Raw genomic sequence first — 27,488 nt, 5'->3', positions numbered from 1 at the left:
CAGGACGGGAGGTTAAGGTTAGGCTACAGGACGGGAGGTTAAGGTTAGGCTACAGGACGGGAGGTTAAGGTTAGGCTACAGGACGGGAGGTTAAGGTTAGGCTACAGGACGGGAGGTTAAGGTTAGGCTACAGGACGGGAGGTTAAGGTAAGGCTACAGGAGGGAAGGTTAAGGTTAGGCTACAGGAGGGAAGGTTAAGGTTAGGCTACAGGAGGGAAGGTTAAGGTAAGGCTACAGGACGGGAGGTTAAGGTAAGGCTACAGGACGGGAGGTTAAGGTAAGGCTACAGGAGGGAAGGTTAAGGTTAGGCTACAGGAGGGAAGGTTAAGGTTAGGCTACAGGAGGGAAGGTTAAGGTAAGGCTACAGGACGGGAGGTTAAGGTAAGGCTACAGGACGGGAGGTTAAGGTAAGGCTACAGGAGGGAAGGTTAAGGTTAGGCTACAGGAGGGAAAGTTAAGGTTAGGCTACAGGAGGGGAGGTTAAGGTAAGGCTACAGGAGGGAAGGTTAAGGTTAGGCTACAGGAGGGAAAGTTAAGGTAAGGCGACGGGAGGTTAAGGTTAGGCTACAGGAGGGGAGGTTAAGGTAAGGCTACAGGACGGGAGGTTATGGCTAGGCTACAGGACGGGAGGTTATGGCTAGGCTACAGGAGAGGAGGTTAAGGTAAGGCTACAGGACGGGAGGTTATGGCTAGGCTACAGGACGGGAGGTTATGGCTAGGCTACAGGACGGGAGGTTATGGCTAGGCTACAGGACGGGAGGTTATGGCTAGGCTACAGGACGGGAGGTTATGGCTAGGCTACAGGACGGGAGGTTATGGCTAGGCTACAGGACGGGAGGTTAAGGTTAGGCACCAGGAGAGGGGGGGACGGGGCAGGGTTTGGCACCAGGAAGGGGGAGGACCAGGGTAAGGTACCAGGGGAGGGGACTGTAAGGGTTAGGCACTAGGGGGGAAGTCACAATCAGCTGACCGCCAGAGCCCCGCTCCCATACAAGTGAGTGCAACACTAAGACACAATGTTTGGTTGATATTCTAATCATGTCAACATTTCATCAGTGTTGACATGATGAATGTCGACAAAATATAATGAACCCTACATAACACTATTATATACCATACAAATACTCACGAAGTTGAAACTATACTGTTTACCACTACGGTGCCAGTCTACAGCCAATATTTAATATTTCTGTACCTAACGTCAGCAGACAAGTGAATAATAAATGGAATATCCCTAGGACACGCGCCATCACATTTACCTCCTGCGGGAGTTCCAGTTTGGAGCGGTCTGTCCCTTCTTTGGACTGAAGGCCCATGAGGTACGGCACTGGTGCGTCCAGGAAGTGCAGCAGCGAGGCGGGCAGGATGGGGACGTACACATGCTGCCACTGAAACGGGAAAAGGAGCGACGTGACGCCTTCCGCTACACTCATCAGCCGCTGGTAGTCTGGATGGGGTGGATAAAAGGGGAAATAAAAACAGGGGCAAATGTAACATAAGAAAGTATAAAGAAACAGAACAAACACCTTTATACACAGCACTAAACCACTGAGTCATTATATTTAACAAACCATAAAATATTTTAAGGGCACCCAGTGGGCAGTGTCACAAAAAAAAAAAACAAAGCACACTCAGGAGAGAACAAACTGGATGTATGAACTTTGTTTCATATAGAGGCACATGTGAAACTGCAATATTCCAGCATCAGTTCAACGGAAGCTGGATATTACTACTCAAAGCTGCTGGGGACCCTGCTCCTCCCACTATATAACTCTCAGTCTGTGGCTTCCTTCTGCCTCCATTCTCCTCCTCACATCATGTCACTGCCCCTGTCACATGCAGCCCTGTCCTCACTGACACATCCCTCATCTCCTGATATACTCTGTGCTGCTGGGGGCCCTGCTCCTCCCACTATATAACTCTCAGTCTGTGGCTTCCTGCTGCCTCCATTACCCTCCTCACATCATGTCACTGCCCATGTCACATGTAGTCCTGTCCTCACTGACACATCCCTCATCTCCTGATATACTCTGTGCTGCTGGGGACCCTGCTCCTCCCACTATATAACTCTCAGTCTGTGGCTTCCTGCTGCCTCCATTCCCCTCCTCACATCACGTCACTGCCCCTGTCACATGCAGCCCTGTCCTCACGGACACATCACTCATCTCCTGATATACTCTGTGCTGCTGGGCGTCCCCGTTCCTTCAAAATATATGGCTGTGTATACATCAGACGATCCCGAATTATGTCTGATGGGACAACAGCGCGATATATTGATATATTTATAACGTAGCGCAGTGGCCACATCCTGGAACATACCGCTGGGTCGTCAAAAAGACCCCGAGGCCAGTGGGGGGAGCGCGCAATCATAGGTACACACCAGACGGATGTGTACGATTATGACGCTCAGATCCGCCTGATCAGATGACGTATTGGCTGACGTGTACCCGGCATATAACTCTCAGTCTGGTTTCCTGCCGTCTCCACTCCCCTCCTCACACCACGAGCCCTGTCCTCAATAACATAAATGGTAAAGTCACTGCCTCTTACCAGATCACCTCACTCCTAATATGATGCATTACAGGCTGCCCTACCAACGAGCACTGCAAGACTGGGGATAAATGGCCAAGTCACAGGAGATGAGCATTGATTATTATATAGCTGCCCTGACACTAGTCCAGGAATTCTGTCTGTGACCCAAACCTCTCCACGGAGGACAGGTGCGATAAGTTACAGAGACGATGGCCTCGGTCTACCCACCTGGTGATGCTTAGAGCTCTCTGTTCCCTACAATAAGGAATAAGGGGTCTATTCATGAAGCAGTGAAAAGAGTGGAGAAGTGAGCCCGTGGAGAAGTTGCCCATGGCAACCAATCAGCTGCTCCGTACAACTGTATAGTATGCAAAGAATAAATGTTACACCAATGCTGATTGGTTGCCATGGGCAACTTCTCCACTGGCTCACTTCTCCACACTTTTCACTGCTACATGAATAGATCCCCATGTGTGAAACTTGCTGCTCCTCTGATTACTGTATTGCATAGGGAGCCAATCTCACGGATAGCTTTCAAAGTAATCAATGGAGTCAGGTCAGACTGCCCTGTGGTGTAAAGTCCTGGGCAGACATGCAGTAATGTCATACAATGCTGTGTCACTGAGCCCCACGCGGACATTACACCCTCACAGCAGAATTCCCCCACTTCCTAATCCCAAACTGGAAACACATCCAACAATAGAGGATACCTGTTGTCTGTATACAGAGTGCTTCAGGCTTCGTGAGAATGCAGCCTCTCAATTCCCTCGGAAATAGTGACACCACTGAGGCACAAGGCAGTCTGTGCCTCACTGAGGTTACCCGCTATTAGTGAATTTGCAGGGTGAAAATCAGTTTAACCAACAAAACAAACTGCTGCCCTTGTGTTTAATAATTTACCAGGAAGTAGTGACATCAGTGAAGGTCCCTACCTCACACCTCAGTGATACTGGTTAAGCAATAGGCTGCATTCACATTAATATTGTTTATTATGTCTCTCTCTCTCTCTCTACCGTGGACTTACCTTGTGAGTACAGCAGAATCTGCATCTCCAGTAAAACACAAGTAAACAGCTGGACTAGGTTCTCCAGTCCCAGTAACTCAAAGGCCTCTCTCAGAGGGTAGTCAGACAGAGGGAGCTCGTTAGGCCCCGGTCTCTGACAAACAATAGGTTCGTAGACACCATGGAATTTGAGTGACCTCCCCGGTGGTGGCAGAGGGACTTCGTAAAGAACGTTATGGATGTAACTTTCCAGAGGTAACGGCGGAGGCTGAGGAGATGTGACGGCTTTGTAGAGCTGAGTTAGGAACTTCCTGCAGGGCTGCATGAACGGGAGGGGCGTTATGAGACAAATGCATTTAGAAACGTAGAGCGTGTCCCTGCTGATATCGTAAGAGTTATATCTCTGGAGCTTGGCTAGAGAGGTGGCATCGCCATCATCCATGCTGCTGGCTAAGGAGTCCATGCTGCAGGAGGACGAGGCGTATACACTATTGCACTGCTCCGCGTTGTGCATCTGATACAGGGTCTGCATGGCGGTGCAGATCTGCTTGCTGGTCACCTCTTCGAAAAACGTGAGGACGAACCCGTATGTTCTAGAGCCGTCTTCTCTAGTGATGATGAATGAATGGAACTGGGGGTCCCGGTTGTCCGTCTGGGTCCTGAAGGACAGTCCTTTGGGCATGCAGAGCTGTGAAAACCAAAAGCATGGCAATAAAATAGGTTTTGGACAACGTATATGGACATTAACATTATAATGCAGAAAGGATGCAACGTAGAGCAGCCGTAGTAGGCCGATAACTCAGTAATAGTAGATTCATGGATTTGCTGGTCTAGCGGCCTTTGGAGCTCCGGTTAGGGGCACAGTCATAAAATAGTTTCCCTAGGTGGTAGTGCAGTGTTCATGTAAACGGTAAAGAACGGACATGTGAAAGTCCGCTGCTACCCTATAATATAATGAGCGCCTAGTGCCACCCATAGCCGAGACATTACAACGATCCCTTTTCTTCCTGTTCTAAGAGCGCCATGTAATGATGTTGTCAGGTAATGTTTTAGGTTTCACTTCACATAACAATTACCAGAGGCAAAACACTCATCAGAATGGAATACGTTAAGGAGATTAATTCTGCTGCGTATTCTAACTTCTTGGCCTCAATGGAAATGTGTTTTACAGAGCGACGGTTACATTTGTAGAGGCTATAATTAGCTGCATTAAAATCACTGCGATAATTGAAACTGCCTCAGTCAACACATGACGACAAACTTAATTGACTACACATCTCAGGATAAAAGCTCTGCGGTAAAGTCAGGGCAGAACCTTCTAGGTCTATAATGTCTATAGAAGGTATATGTGGGGCTGGGGGAAGGCCATCACTGGCCACGGGATACAGGTGATGAGACCATCGCCTATAAGAGTTGACAAGGATTTAATTTCCTGTGGAAAGTCTTTACTATGAGGCCACTATGTCAAGTGCTATTAGTGATGGGCTCTCTAATGCCATCTACATGAAGTATGCATCACTAGTGGCACCTTCTAGAAATAGTGGAGGTAGCCATTTTGTGGGCTGAACCAATATGTTGCCTAGTAAACTGCTAGATTGAATACTGGCTCTCTCCACAAAATGGCTGCCTTCAAGGTGTGTACTCAAACGGTCAACTGTGGCTTTCCAGCTGTTGTGAAACTACACATCCCAGCATGCCCTGCCACCGTTTTAGCATTCCCTAATAGCAAAACTGTGGCAGGGCATGCTGGGATGTGTAGTCCCACAACGGCTGGAGAGCCACAAGTTGGCCAGGCCTATGCCTAAGGGGATTTAGCAGACAGATGTTCCCATGGAGATCACAATTTCTGATTTTTGCTGTTTCAGACACTGCTCAGTCTTCCCTTCTTCCACCTGTGGAAAATATAATAAAAATGGAATTAATTACATAACAGGGTCCCTGTGCGGTCCATTCCAGGCCTTACCATGTTGACTGCATCTTGGTCAAAGGGGTTCCACTCCACATTCTGCGGATAGTGAGCCAGCACTTTGGACTTGAATGTTCTTCTGACGGGACTCTGATCAAAGTGCTCACCTGGGATCACACAATGGAAGGTTTTACATTTTGTAATGGTCTCTAACGCAATCGAATACATAATTCATTGGAAGATCACGCAGTGTTTAAACTAACTACATTGTTTGTCTTTCCCAGTCAATTAATTAGAATTTTCAGTGAAATTTAGTGTAAAATATACTACATTATGCCGTTAACTATTTATTTTCCTCACAAGAGAGCCACTGCGCTGTTTGGAGCCACTTAGTGTCAGGAGAATTTCCAATATACAACACAGTTACTTTTGCAGAGGTAATTGTGCGCACAAAATAGTTGACAACAAATGGATCATAATCTGTAACGTATAGATTGAGGTATTATCATAACAAATATCTATATATGAAGTGAACGTTGACACGCATCTAAATTAACTGGACATGCACATGTATAGACACACCAGCCACATTGTGAGGGTTAAAACCTATAGTTAGGTCTTTCAAGATGGCCGCTCCCTGTACAATCATGCTCCTCAGCCCAACAGCCCTATGCATCCACACGAGTCCTGGTCAAATGGCATCTGCACTGAGCGGCCGGATCGCTACAGGACCTCAGAATAAAAGTCCACACACAGACATTGGCCTTCTGAGGTAGCTTGCTGCCTAGCGTTAACAACATTACCGCAAGGTTCCAATAGATTTTTATTATATTAAGGGGCAAATATTGCAGCGTATGTGGTCCCTGCATTAAGCTCACCCCTCCACCACTGTGTGAAAATAATTTGGTATATATGGACAGATTTTGAATGTCTCTTACAGACACATTTTACACCCAGGGGAAAGCCTTCGCTGTGGAGATTCTGCAGAGCGGCCTGTTCATACTCGCGGCCTCATAGCTCAGTTCTGGGCTCCAGGCCAGCTCTCACAGGGATACAAGTGGAGGTGTGAGATATTTGTACACAAGAGACCCTGAGCAGCATATATTCCCTTACACCCAGGTATGGCAACAAATTATACGTTAAACACTACATTTCATTTATTATCTAAATAAAACAATGTTGCAATACACTAGCTGTGCACGGAACGCGCTGCTGCAACGGCTATCTTGTCTGTCTATGAGGGGTTTTATAGATGCAATAGTCACAACAAAAAAAAGATGCAAAGTAATGTATTTGTCTTCCTACAGCATCACTAGTTATGTGGCTTCATGGCTGATTTCAAGTTGTGCAATTATACAGGATGACAATCTCTTAAGAAAAATATTGTAATTTAATTCAAGTAAAAAATAATATAAAACAAGGAAATTATCATCCCAAAATGATATAATTAAATAATAATAATAATTACATTAAAATTATAATAATTAAATTACGATAGAATAATAATAATAATTACATAAGAATAATAATTAAATAATGATATAATAATGATGATAATAATAATAGATAAAATTAATAAATAAGCATTTCCTGGACATAATAGGGACCCGCAATTAATGGCCCATTAAGCTCCAAGGACGGGAATAATTGCCTGAAGCACATGGAGACATTAAAACAGAAATCTTAAACTATTTAAAGTTAATCAAACTAGACAAAGATTAAACCTCACTAATGTACAATTATTTTCAAAACAATTGTGCGACTAGAAATTGGCCATGTAGCCATAGGTATATTCAAATGAAGTAGAAAACTGCCGTCTGTCGAAAAGACGGCAGTTTTCGACTTTTTAAGGTCGAATCCTGATTCGACCTATTCAATATTTCCTTAAATTTTTCGACAAGTCGATGAATTCGACTTGTCGAAAAGAACGTGGATCAGCGGAATAGCTGTCGATCCACATGCTTGTGTCGGTTTTGGCCCCCTTTTCGACCATCTCAGTCCGACATCAAAATGATGTCGGACTGAGATCCGGACCCAGAGGAGGCGAGGCGGGGGAGCCGCAGGGAGACGGGGGGGACAGCCGGCGGGCATACAGGGGAGATCAGCGCTACAGTAGTGCTGCAGCTGGATGTCACTCAGCTTCCATCCGGCTCCAGCACGCTGCTGGAGCCGGGTGGAAGCTGCCATGAGGTCGGGCGGCTGAGTGACATCCTGCTGCAGCGCTGATCTTCCCTGTATGCCCGCCGGCTGTTCCCCCGCTGGTCTCCCCGCGGCTCCCCTCGCCTCCTCTGCATCCCATCTAAATTCGACTTGAAAAAGTCGAATTAAGATGGGATTGAATAGGGGTTGTCGGATCCATTCCGACAAATACATGTCAGAATGGATCAGACTTTAATTGAATATACCCCATAAGGTCTAAGAGAAGAGAACTGGAATCGCATTACAGTGTTTGCCACATAATGAGGTGTAAATTGCAAAGCACATAAGACATTACCATAGATTACTTTCTACCAAGATCTACTACACACTGTGCCTTACAGGAATAGTGGGATATTAAAAACTTTAAACTAACAGAAATTGGGCCTATGTAGGAAAAAACTCAACTTTAATTTATTATATTCTCATAAGACTGGTCTAAAAGAAGATAGTAGTAATACTACTACAGTACTGTCAAATCCTTTGTAACAGTGTCTGTGTGTAACTATCAATTAATATTGGCGTTATTTGGGAAAGTTGTTGTGTAGAGAACATTTTTTCTTTGTCAATTCAAAACTCATTCAAACTCCTTTAATTCACGGGTCAATCTATACCAAATGGTCCAGAATTAAATTAACTGGTTGCTTAACCATTTTTTTTTTCCATTCTTTGCGAGTGTTGACCCTTTGTAAGTTAGTAGTGAGAAACCACCATTACTTTGTTTGTTTACCGTTATATTAAGATGGCGGATATTTTTGTATCATGGCATTTTTCCCATTTTTTGAAATGGAAAAAAAAAGGACAATAAAAAAATGGAATATCAAACTACACATTTTATTGTTTTTACAGGTACCCCTCACAGAGACCTGTGCATGCTGTGAATTTGAATTTTTTTTAGGTCCTCCATCACAGGTACTCTAAGGTCAATTTAGGTGAAAATGGGAAAACAAGCAATTTCAAAGTGCTCTAATAAAAAAAGTTGACAAGTTATATAACTCAACATTTGTTTGGAAAATCACTGAGTATATAACTATCCGCAGACAAAATTACAGCTCTGAAATTTTATTCCTTCCCACAGAAATAAAATCCCAAAATAGCCTTTTTTTTTTTTTTTTTTTTTACTGACATTTAACTTTGGCCATTTTGAATTTCAGTCATAAAGAAGTGAGGTAGGGAAATAGTTATATGACAAAAAATGGAACTTGAAATGTGCTGAAAATGTTTGTTTGTTTTTTATCCCAGTTTTCTATGACTTTTCTGAGCTGATATATTGCATTTACCCCAAAGGTCCGCAACAGTAAAAAATGTCATACGCCACCCAAAAAAATGGTCAAGCAACCAGGGCTGGACCACTCAACATGAATTGACCCTCAACAAAAAAAACAGGGCAGCATCTTAAGAGTCAGTAGCTGCCATGGATTTGCTGTTCATATATGCATGTAATGCTAGTAATACATATTGCTATACTGGCCCCTGTGACTCCAAAAGAATGGGCAGCGCAACAGGGAAGAAACATGTGTGACCAGCTTTAAGAAGGGCTGACGCGTTTCACTGGAGAAATATTATATATAGTGTTGTGCTCATTATAGAAGTTTTGAAAAGTATCTGACAGGCAATGGACTTATGCTCCCCAACTGAGTTCTTTTTACAACATACAGAGGGGGATATTCAATTATCTGTGGTAATTTTTCAGGTGCAAAATAACTGGGGTTTCGCTAATTGTTTTAATCATATTCTAAGATTCCCCCCCCCCCCCAGGGATAATCCAATTATTCCACATTTTTTGCACATGAAAAATTACAAGTTTTCGGGAGAACACACATAAGGATCCAGGATAAGTTCCCGGTCCGGTGTGTTTTCCTCGGGCCAAATTGGATAGCCCAGGGCGGGTGAATTGGCTGCTGTAAATTACCACGGCTAATTGAATATCCCTAGAATGCACAATGGACTATGCAAAATATCCTAGAACAGTGATAGAGTCGGTGATTTTGATCTGCGCTTATAGGTATAGAGGCAGCCTGTATGGTACAAAGGGCCTTCACCAAGACCCCAATATAGGACAATAGATACAAGAAAGTGACCACACCTGGCGCCACCATACACCAACAACAAATGAAATAACTTACTTAAATATCAACCAATTGGAATGGATAGCCTCTTTTATAGTGGGAGTTATTAGTGGAGTACAAAAATCCACCCCTCTCAGAGAGGTAACAAATCTGTAGGACTAAAAATAAAAAAACATAGTGCAACCAATTTTTTAAGGTGAAGTGAAGAAGATATTTTTATTGGTTCAACTCACATAGATATGAGTCAGTCAAGCATATCATCCACCATATGACGTGGATCCTCAATCCCCGCAGATGTCCTGATAGGCTGGGGACTCAGAGGGAGAAAAATATAGTGCAATACTGCTTCACCATACAAATCGGTTTATTCTGACAAAAACACACTTACATTAAACAAAAAAATTAAAAGCATATCACCCAAATGGGATACTGGAACACCACTTCACAAACAGAGCCAGCTGCGTTTGGTCACCTGTGCGGGATCCAGATGGTTAGAGCCTTATGCTTAAGCGCGCTTTCGGTACTCAGACCTTCCTCAGAAGCATGATGCTTTTAATTTTTTTGTTTAATGTAAGTGTGTTTTTGTCAGAATAAACCGATTTGTATGGTGAAGCAGTATTGCACTATATTTTTCTCCCTCTGAGTCCCCAGCCTATCAGGACATCTGCGGGGATTGAGGATCCTCGTCATATGGTGGATGATATGCTTGACTGACTCATATCTATGTGAGTTGAACCAATAAAAATATCTTCTTCACTTCACCTTAAAAAATTGGTTGCACTATGTTTTTTTATGTTTAGTCCTACAGATTTGTTACCTCTCTGAGAAGGGTGGATTTTTGTACTCCACTAATAACTCCCACTATAAAAGAGGCTATCCATTCCAATTGGTTGATATTTAAGTAAGTTATTTCATTTGTTGTTGGTGTATGGTGGCGCCAGGTGTGGTCACTTTCTTGTATCTATGCAAAATATCCTTTGGATAAAATATAAAACCGGGCCCCTTAAAAGCAGAAAACATAAAAAATTATAACCCAAGTTTACAGTTTTATAAAACATGAAAAAACAGAGAACTTTATGACTTGACTTGCAAGTTTCATGGGGAAAATAAGAATTTACTCACCGGTAATTCTATTTCTCGTAGTCCGTAGTGGATGCTGGGAACTCCGTAAGGACCATGGGGAATAGCGGGCTCCGAAGGAGGCTGGGCACTCTAGAAAGATCTTAGACTACCTGGTGTGCACTGGCTCCTCCCACTATGACCCTCCTCCAAGCCTCAGTTAGGTACTGTGCCCGGACGAGCGTACACAATAAGGAAGGATTTTGAATCCCGGGTAAGACTCATACCAGCCACACCAATCACACCGTACAACTCGTGATATGAAACACAGTTAACAGTATGAAACAATAGAGCCTCTCAACAGATGGCTCAACAATAACCCGATTTAGTTAACAATAACTATGTACAAGTATTGCAGATAAACCGCACTTGGGATGGGCGCCCAGCATCCACTACGGACTACGAGAAATAGAATTACCGGTGAGTAAATTCTTATTTTCTCTAACGTCCTAGTGGATGCTGGGAACTCCGTAAGGACCATGGGGATTATACCAAAGCTCCCAAACGGGCGGGAGAGTGCGGATGACTCTGCAGCACTGAATGAGAGAACTCCAGGTCCTCCTCAGCCAGGGTATCAAATTTGTAGAATTTTGCAAACGTGTTTGCCCCTGACCAAGTAGCTGCTCGGCAAAGTTGTAAAGCCGAGACCTCTCGGGCAGCCGCCCAAGATGAGCCCACCTTCCTTGTGGAATGGGCATTGACAGATTTTGGCTGTGGCAGGCCTGCCACAGTATGTGCAAGCTGAATTGTACTACAAATCCAACGAGCAATAGTCTGCTTAGAAGCAGGAGCACCCAGCTTGTTAGGTGCATATAGGATAAACAGCGAGTCAGATTTTCTGACTCTAGCCGTTCTGGAAACATATATTTTCAGTGCCCTGACAACGTCTAGCAACTTGGAGTCCTCCAAGTCCCTAGTAGCCTAGGCACCACAATAGGCTGGTTCAGGTGAAACGCTGACACCACCTTTGGGAGAAACTGGGGACGAGTCCTCAATTCTGCCCTATCCATATGGAAAATCAAATAAGGGCTTTTACAAGACAAAGCCGCCAACTTTGATACTCGCCTGGCAGAAGCCAAGGCCAATAACATAACCACCTTCCACGTGAGATATTTCAGATCCACGGTTTTTAGTGGTTCAAACCAATGTGATTTTAAGAAACTCAACACCACGTTGAGATCCCAAGGTGCCACAGGAGGCACAAACGGGGGCTGACTCTGCAGCACTCCTTTTATAAATGTCTGAACTTCAGGTACTGAAGCTAGTTCTTTTTGAAAGAAAATCGACAGAGCCGAGATCTGTACCTTAATGGAACCCAATTTAAGGCCCATAGTCACTCCTGCTTGCAGGAAATGCAGAAATCGACCTAGTTGAAATTCCTCTGTTGGGGCCCTTTCGGCCTCACACCATGTAACATATTTTCGCCATATGCGGTGATAATGAGTTGCTGTAACCTCTTTCCTGGCTTTAGTAAGCGTAGGACTGACTTCCTCCGGAATGCCCTTTTCCTTCAGGATCCGGCGTTCAACCGCCATGCCGACAAACGCAGCCGCGGTAAGTCTTGGAACAGACAGGGCCCCTGCTGCCGCAGGTCCTGTCTGAGTGGCAGAGGCCATGGGTCCTCTGATATAAATTCTTGAAGTTCTGGGTACCAAGCTCTTCTTGGCCATCCACGAGTATCGTTCTTACTCCTCGCCTTCTTATTATTCTCAGTACCTTTGGTATGAGAGGCAGAGGGGAGAACACATAAACCGACTGGTACACCCACGGTGTTACCAGAGCGTCCATAGCTATCGCCTGAGGGTCCCTTGACCCGGTGCACTATCTTTTATAGCTTTTTGTTGAGGCGGGACGCCATCATGTCCACCTGTGGCCTTTCCCAATAATGTACAATCCTATTGGAAGACTTCTGGAGGAAGTCCCCATTCTCCCGGGTGGAGGTCGTGTCTGTTGAGAAGATCTGCTTCCCAGTTGTCCACTCCGGGAATGAACACTGCTGACAGTGCTAACACATGATTTTCCGCCTATCGGAGAATCCTTGTGGCTTCTGCCATCGCCATCCTGCTTCTTGTGCCGCCCTGTTGGTTTACATGGGCGACTGCCGTGATGTTGTCTGATTGGATCAGTACCGGCTGGTTTTGAAGCAGAGGCCTTGCCTGCCTCAGGGCATTGTAAATGGCCCTCAGGTCCAGAATATTTATGTGTAGGGAAATAACCTGACTTGACCAAAGTCCCTGGAAATTTCTTCCCTGTGTGACTGCCTCCCAGCCTCAAAGGCTGGAATCCATGGTCACTAGGACCTAGTCCTGTATGCCGAACCTGCGGCCCTCTTGAAGATGGGCACTCTGCAGCCACCACAGTAGAGATACCCTGGTCCTTGGAGACAGGGTTATCAGCCTATGCATCGGAAGATGCGATCCGGACCACTTGTCCAACAGGTCCCTCTGAAAAGTTCTTGTATGGAACCTGCCTAATGGGATTGCTTCGTAGGAAGCTACCATTTTTCCCAGGACTCGCGTGCAATGATGCACCGCTACCTATTTTGGCTTCAGGAGGTCTCTGACTAGAGATGACAACTCCTTGGCTTTCTCCTCCGGGAGAAACACTATTTCTGGTTTATGTCCAGAACCATCCCCAGGAACAGTAGACGCGTCATAGGAACCAGCTGTGACTTTGGACTGTTTAGAATCCAACCATGCTGTTGTAGCACTTTCCAAAATAGTGCTACCCCGACTACCAACTGCTCCTTGGACCTCGCCCTTATAACGAGATTGTCCAAGTACGGGATAATTACAACTCCCTTTTTTTGAAGGAGTATCAACATTTCGGCCATTACCTTGATAAAACACCCTCGGTGCCATGTACAGTCCAAACGGCAGTGTCTGGACTTGGTAATGGTAATCCTGTACCACAAATCTGAGGTACTCCTGGCGAGGATGGTAAATGGGGACATGCAGGTAAGCATCCTTGATGTCCCAGGATACCATGTAATCCCCCTCGTCCAGGCTTGGAATAACCGCCCTGAGCGATTCCATCTTGAACTTGAATTTTTGTGTTCAAGGATTTTAAATATAAAATGGGTCACACCGAACCATGCGGTTTCGGTACCCCAACCCGTGTGGAATAGTAACCCCGTCCTTGTTGAAGTAGGGGCACCTTGAGTATTACCTGCTGGGAATACCGCTTATTAATTGCCTCTAGTACAGCCTCCCTGCCTGAGGGAGTTGTCAGCAAGGCATATTTTAGGAAACGGCTGGGGGGAGACATCTCGAATTCCAGCTTGTACCCCTGAAATACTACTTGAAAGAAACAGGGATCCACCTGTGAGCGAGCCCACTAATTGCTGAAATTTTTGAGACGGCCCCCCACCGTACCTGGCTACACCTGTGGAGCACCCGCGTCATGGTGTGGCCTCACAGGAGGCGGGGGAAGAATCTTGATTCTGGGAACAGGCTGACTGGTGCAGCTTTTTTCCCTCTACCCTTGTCTCTGTACAGAAAGGAAGCGCCATTTGACCTGCTTGCTTTTCTGAAGCCGAAAGGACTGTACCTTTGTCTGTGAGGAAACCTGAGGTAAAATTATTTCTTCCCAGCAGTTGCTGTGGATACGAGGTCCCAGAGACCATCCCCAAATAATTCCTCACCCTTATAAGGCTCTCTATGCGCTTTTTAAGTCAGCATCACCTGTCCAGTGACAGGTCTCTAATACCCTCCTGACAGAATGGTCATTACATTTATTTTGGATGCCAGCCGGCAAAATATCCCTCTGTGCATCCCCCATATATAAGACGACGTCTTTAATATGTTTTTATGTTTGCCAACTAGTATCCCTGTTTGACAGGGTCACCGACCACGCTGCAGCAGCACTATCTGCAGGTCTCAGTCTAGTACCTGAGTGTGTAAATACAGACTTCAGGATAGCCTCCTGTTTTTTATCAACAGGTACCTATTAAAGTGGCCGTATCCTAAGACGGCAGTGCCACCTTTTTTGACAAACGTGTGAGCGCCTTATCCACCCTAGGGGATATCTCCCAGCGTAACTTATCCACCTGGCGGGAAAGGGTACGCCATCAGTAACTTTTTATAAATTACCAGTTTCTTAACGGGGGAACCCACGCTTTCACACACTTCATTTATTCATCTGATGGGGGAACAAAACACTGCCTGTTTTTTCTCCCCAAACCTAAAACCCATTTTTAGAGGTGCTTGGGTTAAAGTCAGAAATGTATAACACATTTTTTATTGCCGGGATCACGTCACGGATGTTCCTAGTGGATTGTGTATATGTCTCCACCTTGTCGACACTGGAGTCAGACTCCGTGTCGACATCTGTGTCTGCCATCTGAGAGAGCGAGCGTTTTTGAGCCCCTGATGGCCTTTGAGACGCCTGGGCAGGCGCGGGCTGCGAAGCCGGCTGTCCCACAGCTGTTACGTCATCCACCCTTTTATGTAAGGAGTTGACACTGTCGGTTAATACCTTTCACCTATCCATCCACTCTGGTGTCGGCCCCACAGGGGGCGACATCACATATATCGGCCTCTGTTCTGTCACCATATAAGCCTCCTCATTCAACATGTCGACACAGCCGTACCGACACACCGCAGACACACAGGGAATGCTCTAAACGAGGACAGGACCCACAAAAGCCCTTTGGGGGGACAGAGTAAGAGTATGCCAGCACACACCAGAGCGCTATATATATACAGGGACTAACTGAGTTATGTCCCTAATAGCTTTTAATAAGAATTTACTCACCGGTAATTCTATTTCTCGTAGTCCGTAGTGGATGCTGGGAACTCCGTAAGGACCATGGGGAATAGCGGGCTCCGAAGGAGGCTGGGCACTCTAGAAAGATCTTAGACTACCTGGTGTGCACTGGCTCCTCCCACTATGACCCTCCTCCAAGCCTCAGTTAGGTACTGTGCCCGGACGAGCGTACACAATAAGGAAGGATTTTGAATCCCGGGTAAGACTCATACCAGCCACACCAATCACACCGTACAACTCGTGATATGAAACACAGTTAACAGTATGAAACAATAGAGCCTCTCAACAGATGGCTCAACAATAACCCGATTTAGTTAACCATAACTATGTACAAGTATTGCAGATAAACCGCACTTGGGATGGGCGCCCAGCATCCACTACGGACTACGAGAAATAGAATTACCGGTGAGTAAATTCTTATTTTCTCTAACGTCCTAGTGGATGCTGGGAACTCCGTAAGGACCATGGGGATTATACCAAAGCTCCCAAACGGGCGGGAGAGTGCGGATGACTCTGCAGCACTGAATGAGAGAACTCCAGGTCCTCCTCAGCCAGGGTATCAAATTTGTAGAATTTTTGCAAACGTGTTTGCCCCTGACCAAGTAGCTGCTCGGCAAAGTTGTAAAGCCGAGACCTCTCGGGCAGCCGCCCAAGATGAGCCCACCTTCCTTGTGGAATGGGCATTGACAGATTTTGGCTGTGGCAGGCCTGCCACAGTATGTGCAAGCTGAATTGTACTACAAATCCAACGAGCAATAGTCTGCTTAGAAGCAGGAGCACCCAGCTTGTTAGGTGCATATAGGATAAACAGCGAGTCAGATTTTCTGACTCTAGCCGTTCTGGAAACATATATTTTCAGTGCCCTGACAACGTCTAGCAACTTGGAGTCCTCCAAGTCCCTAGTAGCCTAGGCACCACAATAGGCTGGTTCAGGTGAAACGCTGACACCACCTTTGGGAGAAACTGGGGACGAGTCCTCAATTCTGCCCTATCCATATGGAAAATCAAATAAGGGCTTTTACAAGACAAAGCCGCCAACTTTGATACTCGCCTGGCAGAAGCCAAGGCCAATAACATAACCACCTTCCACGTGAGATATTTCAGATCCACGGTTTTTAGTGGTTCAAACCAATGTGATTTTAAGAAACTCAACACCACGTTGAGATCCCAAGGTGCCACAGGAGGCACAAACGGGGGCTGACTCTGCAGCACTCCTTTTATAAATGTCTGAACTTCAGGTACTGAAGCTAGTTCTTTTTGAAAGAAAATCGACAGAGCCGAGATCTGTACCTTAATGGAACCCAATTTAAGGCCCATAGTCACTCCTGCTTGCAGGAAATGCAGAAATCGACCTAGTTGAAATTCCTCTGTTGGGGCCCTTTCGGCCTCACACCATGCAACATATTTTCGCCATATGCGGTGATAATGAGTTGCTGTAACCTCTTTCCTGGCTTTAGTAAGCGTAGGAATGACTTCCTCCGGAATGCCCTTTTCCTTCAGGATCCGGCGTTCAACCGCCATGCCGACAAACGCAGCTGCGGTAAGTCTTGGAACAGACAGGGCCCCTGCTGCCGCAGGTCCTGTCTGAGTGGCAGAGGCCATGGGTCCTCTGATATAAATTCATGAAGTTCTGGGTACCAAGCTCTTCTTGGCCATCCACAAGTATCGTTCTTACTCCTCGCCTTCTTATTATTCTCAGTACCTTTGGTATGAGAGGCAGAGGGGAGAACACATAAACCGACTGGTACACCCACGGTGTTACCAGAGCGTCCATAGCTATCGCCTGAGGGTCCCTTGACCCGGTGCAATATCTTTTATAGCTTTTTGTTGAGGCGGGACGCCGTCATGTCCACCTGTGGCCTTTCCCAATGGTGTACAATCCTATTGGAAGACTTCTGGAGGAAGTCCCCTTTCTCCCGGGTGGAGGTCGTGTCTGTTGAGAAGATCTGCTTCCCAGTTGTCCACTCCGGGAATGAACACTGCTGACAGTGCTAACACATGATTTTCCGCCTATCGGAGAATCCTTGTGGCGTCTGCCATCGCCATCCTGCTTCTTGTGCCGCCCTGTTGGTTTACATGGGCGACTGCCGTGATGTTGTCTGATTGGATCAGTACCGGCTGGTTTTGAAGCAGAGGCCTTGCCGGCCTCAGGGCATTGTAAATGGCCCTCAGGTCCAGAATATTTATGTGTAGGGAAATAACCTGACTTGACCAAAGTCCCTGGAAATGTCTTCCCTGTGTGACTGCCTCCCAGCCTCAAAGGCTGGAATCCATGGTCACTAGGACCTAGTCCTGTATGCCGAACCTGCGGCCCTCTTGAAGATGGGCACTCTGCAGCCACCACAGTAGAGATACCCTGGTCCTTGGAGACAGGGTTATCAGCCTATGCATCGGAAGATGCGATCCGGACCACTTGTCCAACAGGTCCCTCTGAAAAGTTCTTGTATGGAACCTGCCTAATGGGATTGCTTCGTAGGAAGCTACCATTTTTTCCCAGGACTCGCGTGCAATGATGCACCGCTACCTATTTTGGCTTCAGGAGGTCTCTGACTAGAGATGACAACTCCTTGGCTTTCTCCTCCGGGAGAAACACTATTTCTGGTTTATGTCCAGAACTATCCCCAGGAACAGTAGACGTGTCATAGGAACCAGCTGTGACTTTGGACTGTTTAGAATCCAACCATGCTGTTGTAGCACTTTCCAAAATAGTGCTACCCCGACTACCAACTGCTCCTTGGACTTCGCCCTTATAACGAGATTGTCCAAGTACGGGATAATTACAACTCCCTTTTTTTGAAGGAGTATCAACATTTCGGCCATTACCTTGATAAAACACCCTCGGTGCCATGTACAGTCCAAACGGCAGTGTCTGGACTTGGTAATGGTAATCCTGTACCACAAATCTGAGGTACTCCTGGCGAGGATGGTAAATGGGGACATGCAGGTAAGCATCCTTGATGTCCCAGGATACCATGTAATCCCCCTCGTCCAGGCTTGGAATAACCGCCCTGAGCGATTCCCTCTTGAACTTGAATTTTTGTGTTCAAGGATTTTAAATATAAAATGGGTGACACCGAACCATGCGGTTTCGGTACCCCAACCCGTGTGGAATAGTAACCCCGTCCTTGTTGAAGTAGGGGCACCTTGAGTATTACCTGCTGGGAATACCGCTTATTAATTGCCTCTAGCACAGCCTCCCTGCCTGAGGGAGTTGTCAGCAAGGCATATTTTAGGAAACGGCTGGGGGGAGACATCTCGAATTCCAGCTTGTACCCCTGAAATACTACTTGAAAGAAACAGGGATCCACCTGTGAGCGAGCCCACTAATTGCTGAAATTTTTGAGACGGCCCCCCACCGTACCTGGCTACACCTGTGGAGCACCCGCGTCATGGTGTGGCCTCACAGGAGGCGGGGGAAGAATCTTGATTCTGGGAACAGGCTGACTGGTGCAGCTTTTTTCCCTCTACCCTTGTCTCTGTACAGAAAGGAAGCGCCATTTGACCCGATTGCTTTTCTGAAGCCGAAAGGACTGTACCTTTGTCTGTGAGGAAACCCGAGGTAAAATTATTTCTTCCCAGCAGTTGCTGTGGATACGAGGTCCCAGAGACCATCCCCAAATAATTCCTCACCCTTATAAGGCTCTCTATGCGCTTTTTAAGTCAGCATCACCTGTCCAGTGACAGGTCTCTAATACCCTCCTGACAGAATGGACATTACATTTATTTTGGATGCCAGCCGGCAAAATATCCCTCTGTGCATCCCCCATATATAAGACGACGTCTTTAATATGTTTTTATGTTTGCCAACTAGTATCCCTGTTTGACAGGGTCACCGACCACGCTGCAGCAGCACTATCTGCAGGTCTCAGTCTAGTACCTGAGTGTGTAAATACAGACTTCAGGATAGCCTCCTGTTTTTTATCAACAGGTACCTATTAAAGTGGCCGTATCCTAAGACGGCAGTGCCACCTTTTTTGACAAACGTGTGAGCGCCTTATCCACCCTAGGGGATATCTCCCAGCGTAACTTATCCACCTGGCGGGAAAGGGTACGCCATCAGTAACTTTTTATAAATTACCAGTTTCTTAACGGGGGAAACCACGCTTTCACACACTTCATTTATTCATCTGATGGGGGAACAAAACACTGCCTGTTTTTTCTCCCCAAACCTAAAACCCATTTTTAGAGGTGCTTGGGTTAAAGTCAGAAATGTATAACACATTTTTTATTGCCGGGATCACGTCACGGATGTTCCTAGTGGATTGTGTATATGTCTCCACCTTGTCGACACTGGAGTCAGACTCCGTGTCGACATCTGTGTCTGCCATCTGAGAGAGCGGGCGTTTTTGAGCCCCTGATGGCCTTTGAGACGCCTGGGCAGGCGCGGGCTGCGAAGCCGGCTGTCCCACAGCTGTTACGTCATCCACCCTTTTATGTAAGGAGTTGACACTGTCGGTTAATACCTTTCACCTATCCATCCACTCTGGTGTCGGCCCCACAGGGGGCGACATCACATATATCGGCCTCTGTTCTGTCACCATATAAGCCTCCTCATTCAACATGTCGACACAGCCGTACCGACACACCGCAGACACACAGGGAATGCTCTAAACGAGGACAGGACCCACAAAAGCCCTTTGGGGGGACAGAGTAAGAGTATGCCAGCACACACCAGAGCGCTATATATATACAGGGACTAACTGAGTTATGTCCCTAATAGCTTTTATATACAGTATACAGTGCCAATTTTAATGCCCCCCCTCTCTTTTCCCTCTTACTGTGCAGGGAAGAGCCAGGGAGCTTCCCTCCAGCCGAGCTGTGAGGGAAAAAATGGCGCCAGTGTGCTGAGGAGATAGGCTCCGCCCCTTTTTCGCGGCCTATTCTCCCGTTTTTTATGGAATTCTGGCAGGGGTATTTACCTCATATATAGCCCCTGGGGCCATATATTGAGGTATTTTAGCCAGCCAAGGTGTTTTTATTGCTGCCTCAGGGCGCCCCCCCCAGCGCCCTGCACCCTCAGTGACCGGAGTGTGAAGTGTGTGAGAGGAGCAATGGCGCACAGCTGCAGTGCTGTGCGCTACCTTGGTGAAGACAGAGTCTTCATGCCGCCGATTTTCCGGACCATCTTCTTGCTTCTGGCTCTGTAAGGGGGACGGCGGCGCGGCTCCGGGACCGAACATCAAGGCTGGGCCTGCGGTCGATCCCTCTGGAGCTAATGGTGTCCAGTAGCCTAAGAAGCCCAATCCGGCTGCAAGCAGGCGAGTTCGCTTCTTCTCCCCTTAGTCCCTCGCTGCAGTGAGCCTGTTGCCAGCAGGTCTCACTGAAAATAACAAATTCTAAGACTATAACTTTCTAAGAGCTCAGGAGAGCCCCTAGTGTGCATCCAACCTCGGCCGGGCACGAAATCTAACTGAGGCTTGGAGGAGGGTCATAGTGGGAGGAGCCAGTGCACACCAGGTAGTCTAAGATCTTTCTAGAGTGCCCAGCCTCCTTCGGAGCCCGCTATTCCCCATGGTCCTTACGGAGTTCCCAGCATCCACTAGGACGTTAGAGAAATATAATATACTGTTTACAGTGCCAATTTTAATGCCCCCCCTCTCTTTTCCCTCTTACTGTACTGTAGAATTGCAGGGAAGAGCCAGGGAGCTTCCCTCCAGCCGAGCTGTGAGGGAAAAATGGCGCCAGTGTGCTGAGGAGATAGGCTCCGCCCCTTTTTCGCGGCCTATTCTCCCGTTTTTTATGGAATTCTGGCAGGGGTATTTACCTCATATATAGCCCCTGGGGCCATATATTGAGGTATTTTAGCCAGCCAAGGTGTTTTTATTGCTGCCTCAGGGCGCCCCCCCCAGCGCCCTGCACCCTCAGTGACCGGAGTGTGAAGTGTGTGAGAGGAGCAATGGCGCACAGCTGCAGTGCTGTGCGCTACCTTGGTGAAGACAGAGTCTTCATGCCGCCGATTTTCCGGACCATCTTCTTGCTTCTGGCTCTGTAAGGGGGACGGCGACGCGGCTCCGGGACCGAACATCAAGGCTGGGCCTGCGGTCGATCCCTCTGGAGCTAATGGTGTCCAGTAGCCTAAGAAGCCCAATCCGGCTGCAAGCAGGCGAGTTCGCTTCTTCTCCCCTTAGTCCCTCGCTGCAGTGAGCCTGTTGCCAGCAGGTCTCACTGAAAATAACAAATTCTAAGACTATAACTTTCTAAGAGCTCAGGAGAGCCCCTAGTGTGCATCCAACCTCGGCCGGGCACGAAATCTAACTGAGGCTTGGAGGAGGGTCATAGTGGGAGGAGCCAGTGCACACCAGGTAGTCTAAGATCTTTCTAGAGTGCCCAGCCTCCTTCGGAGCCCGCTATTCCCCATGGTCCTTACGGAGTTCCCAGCATCCACTAGGACGTTAGAGAAAAGGGAATTTAAATATTTTAAATCTTTTACTTTATTACGAGAAAATAATAAACACAGAACAGCAAGTGAACATTAATTAATTTGGTTTGTTCACATCTGTCCCCGTCAAAAATACAGATAATCCTAAAACATTGTTTATTTGACATATTTAACTTTAGTACAACTCATTTTATAGACTTGGCGGCCTTAAAACATTTTATTAAATTAGAAAACACAAAACAATATTTAAAAAAAACAAAAAACTTTATTGAAAAGCATTCACCCCCCCAATGTAATATTGCAAACAGATTTACATAGACGGAAGCCCTGCAGTTCCCCACCACCGCCAGGTTAGATTAGTGACTACAAGGAGGTAGCAGAGTCACAGGGATAGGCCCAAATCAACATACACCAATCAGCTGCAGGCATAAAGTGATTGTGATTTTCAGATAAAGCCCCAACAGAAAAGGAAACACATGAGCAGAACATCTTGGTACATACTGGGGGTATATTAAACCCCTATGGAAAGGTCGACTATGTGGCACAGAACTACAAGTCCAAGCAAGTCAGTAGAGTAACAGACGCACTGATGCCCCAGACAGAAATAATGCAACAACAGGGCCATTATCTGTGGAACAACATAATTCTAAACGAGGGAGGGGGTGGGAGGGATATGGATGAATGGCGCTTTATAAAACATGAAATGGGGAATGTAAACCATGTCAGAAGCATAAATACCCATGATCCGCTATATACGTCAGATTTTTTGTTCCTCGTGATTACTAACCCAGCAGGTCATAATTTCTACCGACGGGCACAGACAGCGGATTGGTTTGTACATGCCGTACTGCAATTTTTCTCTTTGCTTTATTGTATTTAAGCTGTCTCTATGCGTTAGTCATCAAGGCCTTTATATCACCTGGACAGAAGTGCATTATTTAAGTGCTCCTGCAGACCAGGTCTGCTGCATGCAATGGGGGCACATTTTTTTCCACTGAGCAGTTCTGTGTCGTATCCAAGGTCAACCGAAATCATAAATAGGCTATAACGCTTTTCGGCAAAACCACAGAAATAAAGCTTGAATTATAAAGCAACACATTTATGAAAGGATAGAAGGAAACCAACTGTTTTTAGGGAAAGGTTCCTCGAAAACACTATCTTGGGATGTCTGTTCAGTATGTCTTGGCGTAACATGTTTACAAGATGTTTCAACTCTTTACAACAGTAGCGGCAATTGAGCCGAGTGAGACAGAATGGAGTCATGAGGGAAGATTTATTAATGCTTCTAAAACATTGCACCGTAGGAAATGATAGAATCTGATTGGTTGTTTTAAGAAGCTTTAGTAAATCTGCCCCTTGGACACAGCAGAGAAGCTTCGGGAAGGTGGGTGTTTAGGAGAGGGTAAAAGCAAGCCACAGACCAAAGTGAGGAGTTATGGTGAATTAAAGGATTGAGAGTTGGTGAAGTGCGTAGGTCTTATAGTGCCCAGCCTAGGTTACCTTTCTGCTCGGGGTCGTGGCTTCTGCCATGTCGTTCTGCTTCTAGCCATTGGTATAAGACTACATAAACAAAAAATGGATGGGTAAACAAAAGCATGAGCATCCTGGATAGAAAGCAAATAGCAGGGTTAGTAAAACGGAACAAAATAAAACGTAACTACACAAACAGGTGTTAGAATGAGCCAAAAGCAAATAAACTATGTATGGGAAACAAAAGGAACATAAATTAAGGCTTTCTGAGACTGGCGTTAATGAAGAAAATGATTTATAGCAGATAAGAAATAAACGGGCAGATGTATTAAGCCTGGAGAAGGCATAAGGAAGTGATAAACCAATGATATGTGCAAGGTGATAAACGCACCAGCCAATCAGTTCCAATATGCAAATTAACAGTAACGAGATGATTGGCTGGTGTGTTTATCACCTTGCACATATCACTGGTTTATCGCTTATGCCTTCTTCAGGCTCAATACATCTGCCCCAAAGTACTTTAAACTGAAAAATAAAATATCACATGACACTGTATGAGGCGGTGCTAAAGTGCGCTCGCCACCATCACGCTGGAGACAGCCGTTTGCGGCCTAAATCAATATTCATGTGGATACGTCCTATCGCCGTCAATAAGGATTAGTGAGATCGCTGAGTAGCGCGTTTCAAAGTCCATTAAGAAAATATGTTGAGGTGTATCAAACATAAGGGTTAATGTATCAAGCAGGGAAAAGAGTGGAGAAGTTGCCCATAGAAACCAACCACCTTCTACCTAAAATTTATGGACACTACATGATACAAGCTACCTCAAAGCTGATTGGTTGCTATGGGCAACTTCTCCACTTGATACCATCAACCCCAAAGAATTCTGCACATTAAATGCCTGCATCGGGCATCTTTTTTCTTTTCTTTTTTTTTGCAGAAAATGTGTCTTACTCGCATCAATATGCAAATAGGACGCACAAGCAGACTCGCATTGCCTATGGCCCTCATTCCGAGTTGTTCGCTCGCTAGCAGATTTTAGCAGCATTACACACGCTAGGCCGCCGCCCTCTGGGAGTGTATCTTCGCTTAGCAGAATAGCGAACGAAAGATTAGCAGAATTGCGAATAGAAAATTCTTAGCAGTTTCTGAGTAGCTCGAGACTTACTCCTACACTGCGATCAGCTCAGCCCGTTTCATTCCTGGTTTGACGTCACAAACACGCCCTGCATGGGCCAGCCACTCCCCCATTTCTCCAGACACTCCCGCGTTTTATCCCGGCACGCCTGCGTTTTTCCGCACACTCCCAGAAAACGGTCAGTTTCCGCCCAGAAACACCCACTTCCTGTCAATCACACTCCGATCACTTCAACGATGAAAATTCTTCGTTCGGACGTGAGTAAATCTACTAAGTTTTGTGCTAAAATACTTAGCGCATGCGCACTGCGTACCATGCGCATGCGCATTTTTGCCTTAAACGGTCCGTTACGAAAATCGGCAGCGAGCGAACAACTCGGAATGAGGGCCTATATGCTCTGAGCGTCTGCAACTGCATATGAAATAGCACATTACGGTCTTTTCTTGGAAAACACTGTAGCGTAGCATTTCGAATGCAGATACAGCCACAGTTGAACACAGAATATAGGCATGCCGCATATCATTTTAATCAGCAGAAACTGCGTGTGCGTCTTATTCACACGTTTTGCAAATAAAACACATTTTAATGGTCAAAAAGTTGTACGTAAAAATGATCGGCGCTACCAAGTCACGCCATGGCAGTACATAAGTAGAAGGGTTGTTTAACTTGCAGGGAGGCTAGATGTAAGTGGACACATCTGTACATCACTTAACCAACTATTGGCGCAATTCACAGTTGTACGCTATGCTGCGAACGCACTGCACATTCGCAGGCGTACTTTTGTGACTGCATTCGCAATGAGGATTCAGACGCAAAGTGATGGACAGGAAGTGACCGTATTGGTGTTAGAGGGAAGTGGTTTGTAAAAATCTAGGCGTGTCTTGGCCATTTACGGTGCTTGCATGTGATGTCAGCGGCGAACTCCTGCGTACAAAAACATGGCTCCTGCGTGACTATTGCCACGTCTAGTCCGCGCAGCCATACAGCTTCTCGAGCAGTCAATGTTTAACGTTCTCACATACAAGCTGCGTATGTGTATGCAAACTGCGAATGAGTTGCGTTCGCTCCAGTGGGCGTCTATTTTCATGTCTGGGTGACAGCTTCACTTGCTAACATTAGCAGTTGCGCAGCGTAGAAAATCGCAATTGCGTAGAACTCTGAATCAGGCCCTATATCCAGATTACACTTACAATTGATTTTATGACCTGCAAGACGCATCAGCCGCCATTATACCTGCAGGCAACTTCTAAGACAAACACTGCTCGACTCGCGGACATTAAAAAATTCCTTACGTAATTCAGTACCAGCGACACCCACTGCAATACAACCTCCACAAAGCAACAAACAAATAGCGGATTATGACCTTGCTCAGGAGGAATCTTATCGGTGGTGTAATTTTAGAAGCTCTCGGCAACAGTGCTGCAAATAGACGCTGGCCCCCGGCAGATGGGTAAATCTTACAATCACCGTTTTAATTGAGAGAACAAAAAAAACTTAAACTGCGCATAAACCGATGTACATATGAAACGATTAAAGTTGTAATATGGCAATAAAATGTCACTGAGATGTTACATGGAACATTTGGGCGATGTACTAAGGCTGACAGCAGAAAACCTGTGTTGAATAATTCATGGTGAAAGTAAAATAAAACCGGAATCAGAGGCTATTTTCAGCCATCCTTTGTTGTCAGGTGGTGCGTCGGCAGAAACAAAGAAAGAAATATCTTGTAATAAGGTGCAGGGAATGTATAGGAGTGCGGGGCAGGCAGGCAACGGCTGTTACCGGTACACAGTAATAATACACATGTAAAGAAGAGGATTAGGAAATAATGTAATACTGCAACTACAAATAGTTAGGAGATACCAGCAATTAATACGTTTATAAATGCACTAACACCTGCAAATATATACAGAAACATCTCGTATATTATATATGGCTTAAATGTCTGTCTCGCAGTTGAGCGCAAGAGCAGAGGGGAGACCCCACCCCTCTCACAGCTCTCATTGGCTGCTAGGGATGAGAAAGAGCTAAGCCCCACCCATCCGCTCACGTGCACTGGAGGACGGAGTAGTGATAACCTCTCCTCACAGCTCTCATTGGCTGCCGTTTGGTCATACAGGTCTGTACCGTCCCATCAGAGTCCAGAGGGACAATTCAATTCATAGCGATGTGCTGCCAAGCACGGATGTCCACATTATTTTACGGCAGGCAATCGTCCCCCATTTTCCAGCGCACCACTATGGCGTGCAAGCAAAGACAGCGGTAGCAGGGTGCCTTCCCCCCCGACTGTCCTCCGCACTTAATCGATTTGCCCACCTATGCATTCCACAATCTGTGGCAGGGCCTGCTGGGATGTGTAGTCCCAAACATGGCCTACCTCCAGCCCTATAACACAACAAAGAGAACACGCATTTTAAATTAAAAAATAAGTATATTTGTGCCACTAAGCTCCAGTTGTTACAATAAACTCCACTCCCTCTGTATATTCCTCATAGCATAAATCCAACTCAAACACATTATTGCGCTTCCCGATATCTTCTTGCATTTATATTTATATCAGGCAGTTGCTGTAGAACATTTGTTATTCTGACCAGCGTCCGTGATTGTATTTCGCTGCGATTATCACACGCCTGCAGAGTGCTGGGACACCGCTGTCTTGCAGCTGTTCGGGTTGCAACACACAAGTGACGGCTCCAGCAGAGAAGATAACGGGAGCTTTATAGAGACCAACAAAAGGATTTCAGCAGGAACTGAAGTCTCACATTTTACTCAGCAAAAGTGTTAATAGATATGTTACAGCCAAGAACGTCTCATACCAACGTAAAGCTGTAAGGGAGGGAGGAGGCACGGGTAAGGGATTCTGCTTTACTCAAATGTTTTATAGATAAATATACTATTTCAAAAACAAG

The 27,488-nt window shown here is 46.1% G+C and overlaps 1 protein-coding gene across 3 annotated transcripts in view; it reads right to left on the bottom strand.

Annotated features, from left to right (window-relative positions):
• The window catches only part of DENND5B (DENN domain containing 5B), a 123,415-nt gene that overhangs the window by 55,979 nt on the left and 39,948 nt on the right, over positions 1–27,488 (bottom strand). For 2 of the 3 annotated variants that reach the window (XM_063928939.1, XM_063928937.1), the window contains exons 2-5: positions 23,472–23,531; positions 5,499–5,608; positions 3,557–4,223; positions 1,260–1,447 (exon numbers count right to left, since the gene is read on the bottom strand). In XM_063928939.1, coding sequence (XP_063785009.1) covers positions 1,260–1,447; positions 3,557–4,223; positions 5,499–5,608; positions 23,472–23,531 — 1,025 coding nt within the window. The remainder of the gene's footprint in view (positions 1–1,259; positions 1,448–3,556; positions 4,224–5,498; positions 5,609–23,471; positions 23,532–27,488) is intronic. The other variant, XM_063928938.1, reaches the window with a different exon arrangement.

The sequence above is a fragment of the Pseudophryne corroboree genome, chromosome 6 (genome assembly GCF_028390025.1).
Source record: "Pseudophryne corroboree isolate aPseCor3 chromosome 6, aPseCor3.hap2, whole genome shotgun sequence".
Classification (NCBI taxonomy): Eukaryota; Metazoa; Chordata; class Amphibia; order Anura; family Myobatrachidae; genus Pseudophryne; species Pseudophryne corroboree.
This window is presented reverse-complemented; position numbering and strand designations above follow the sequence as displayed.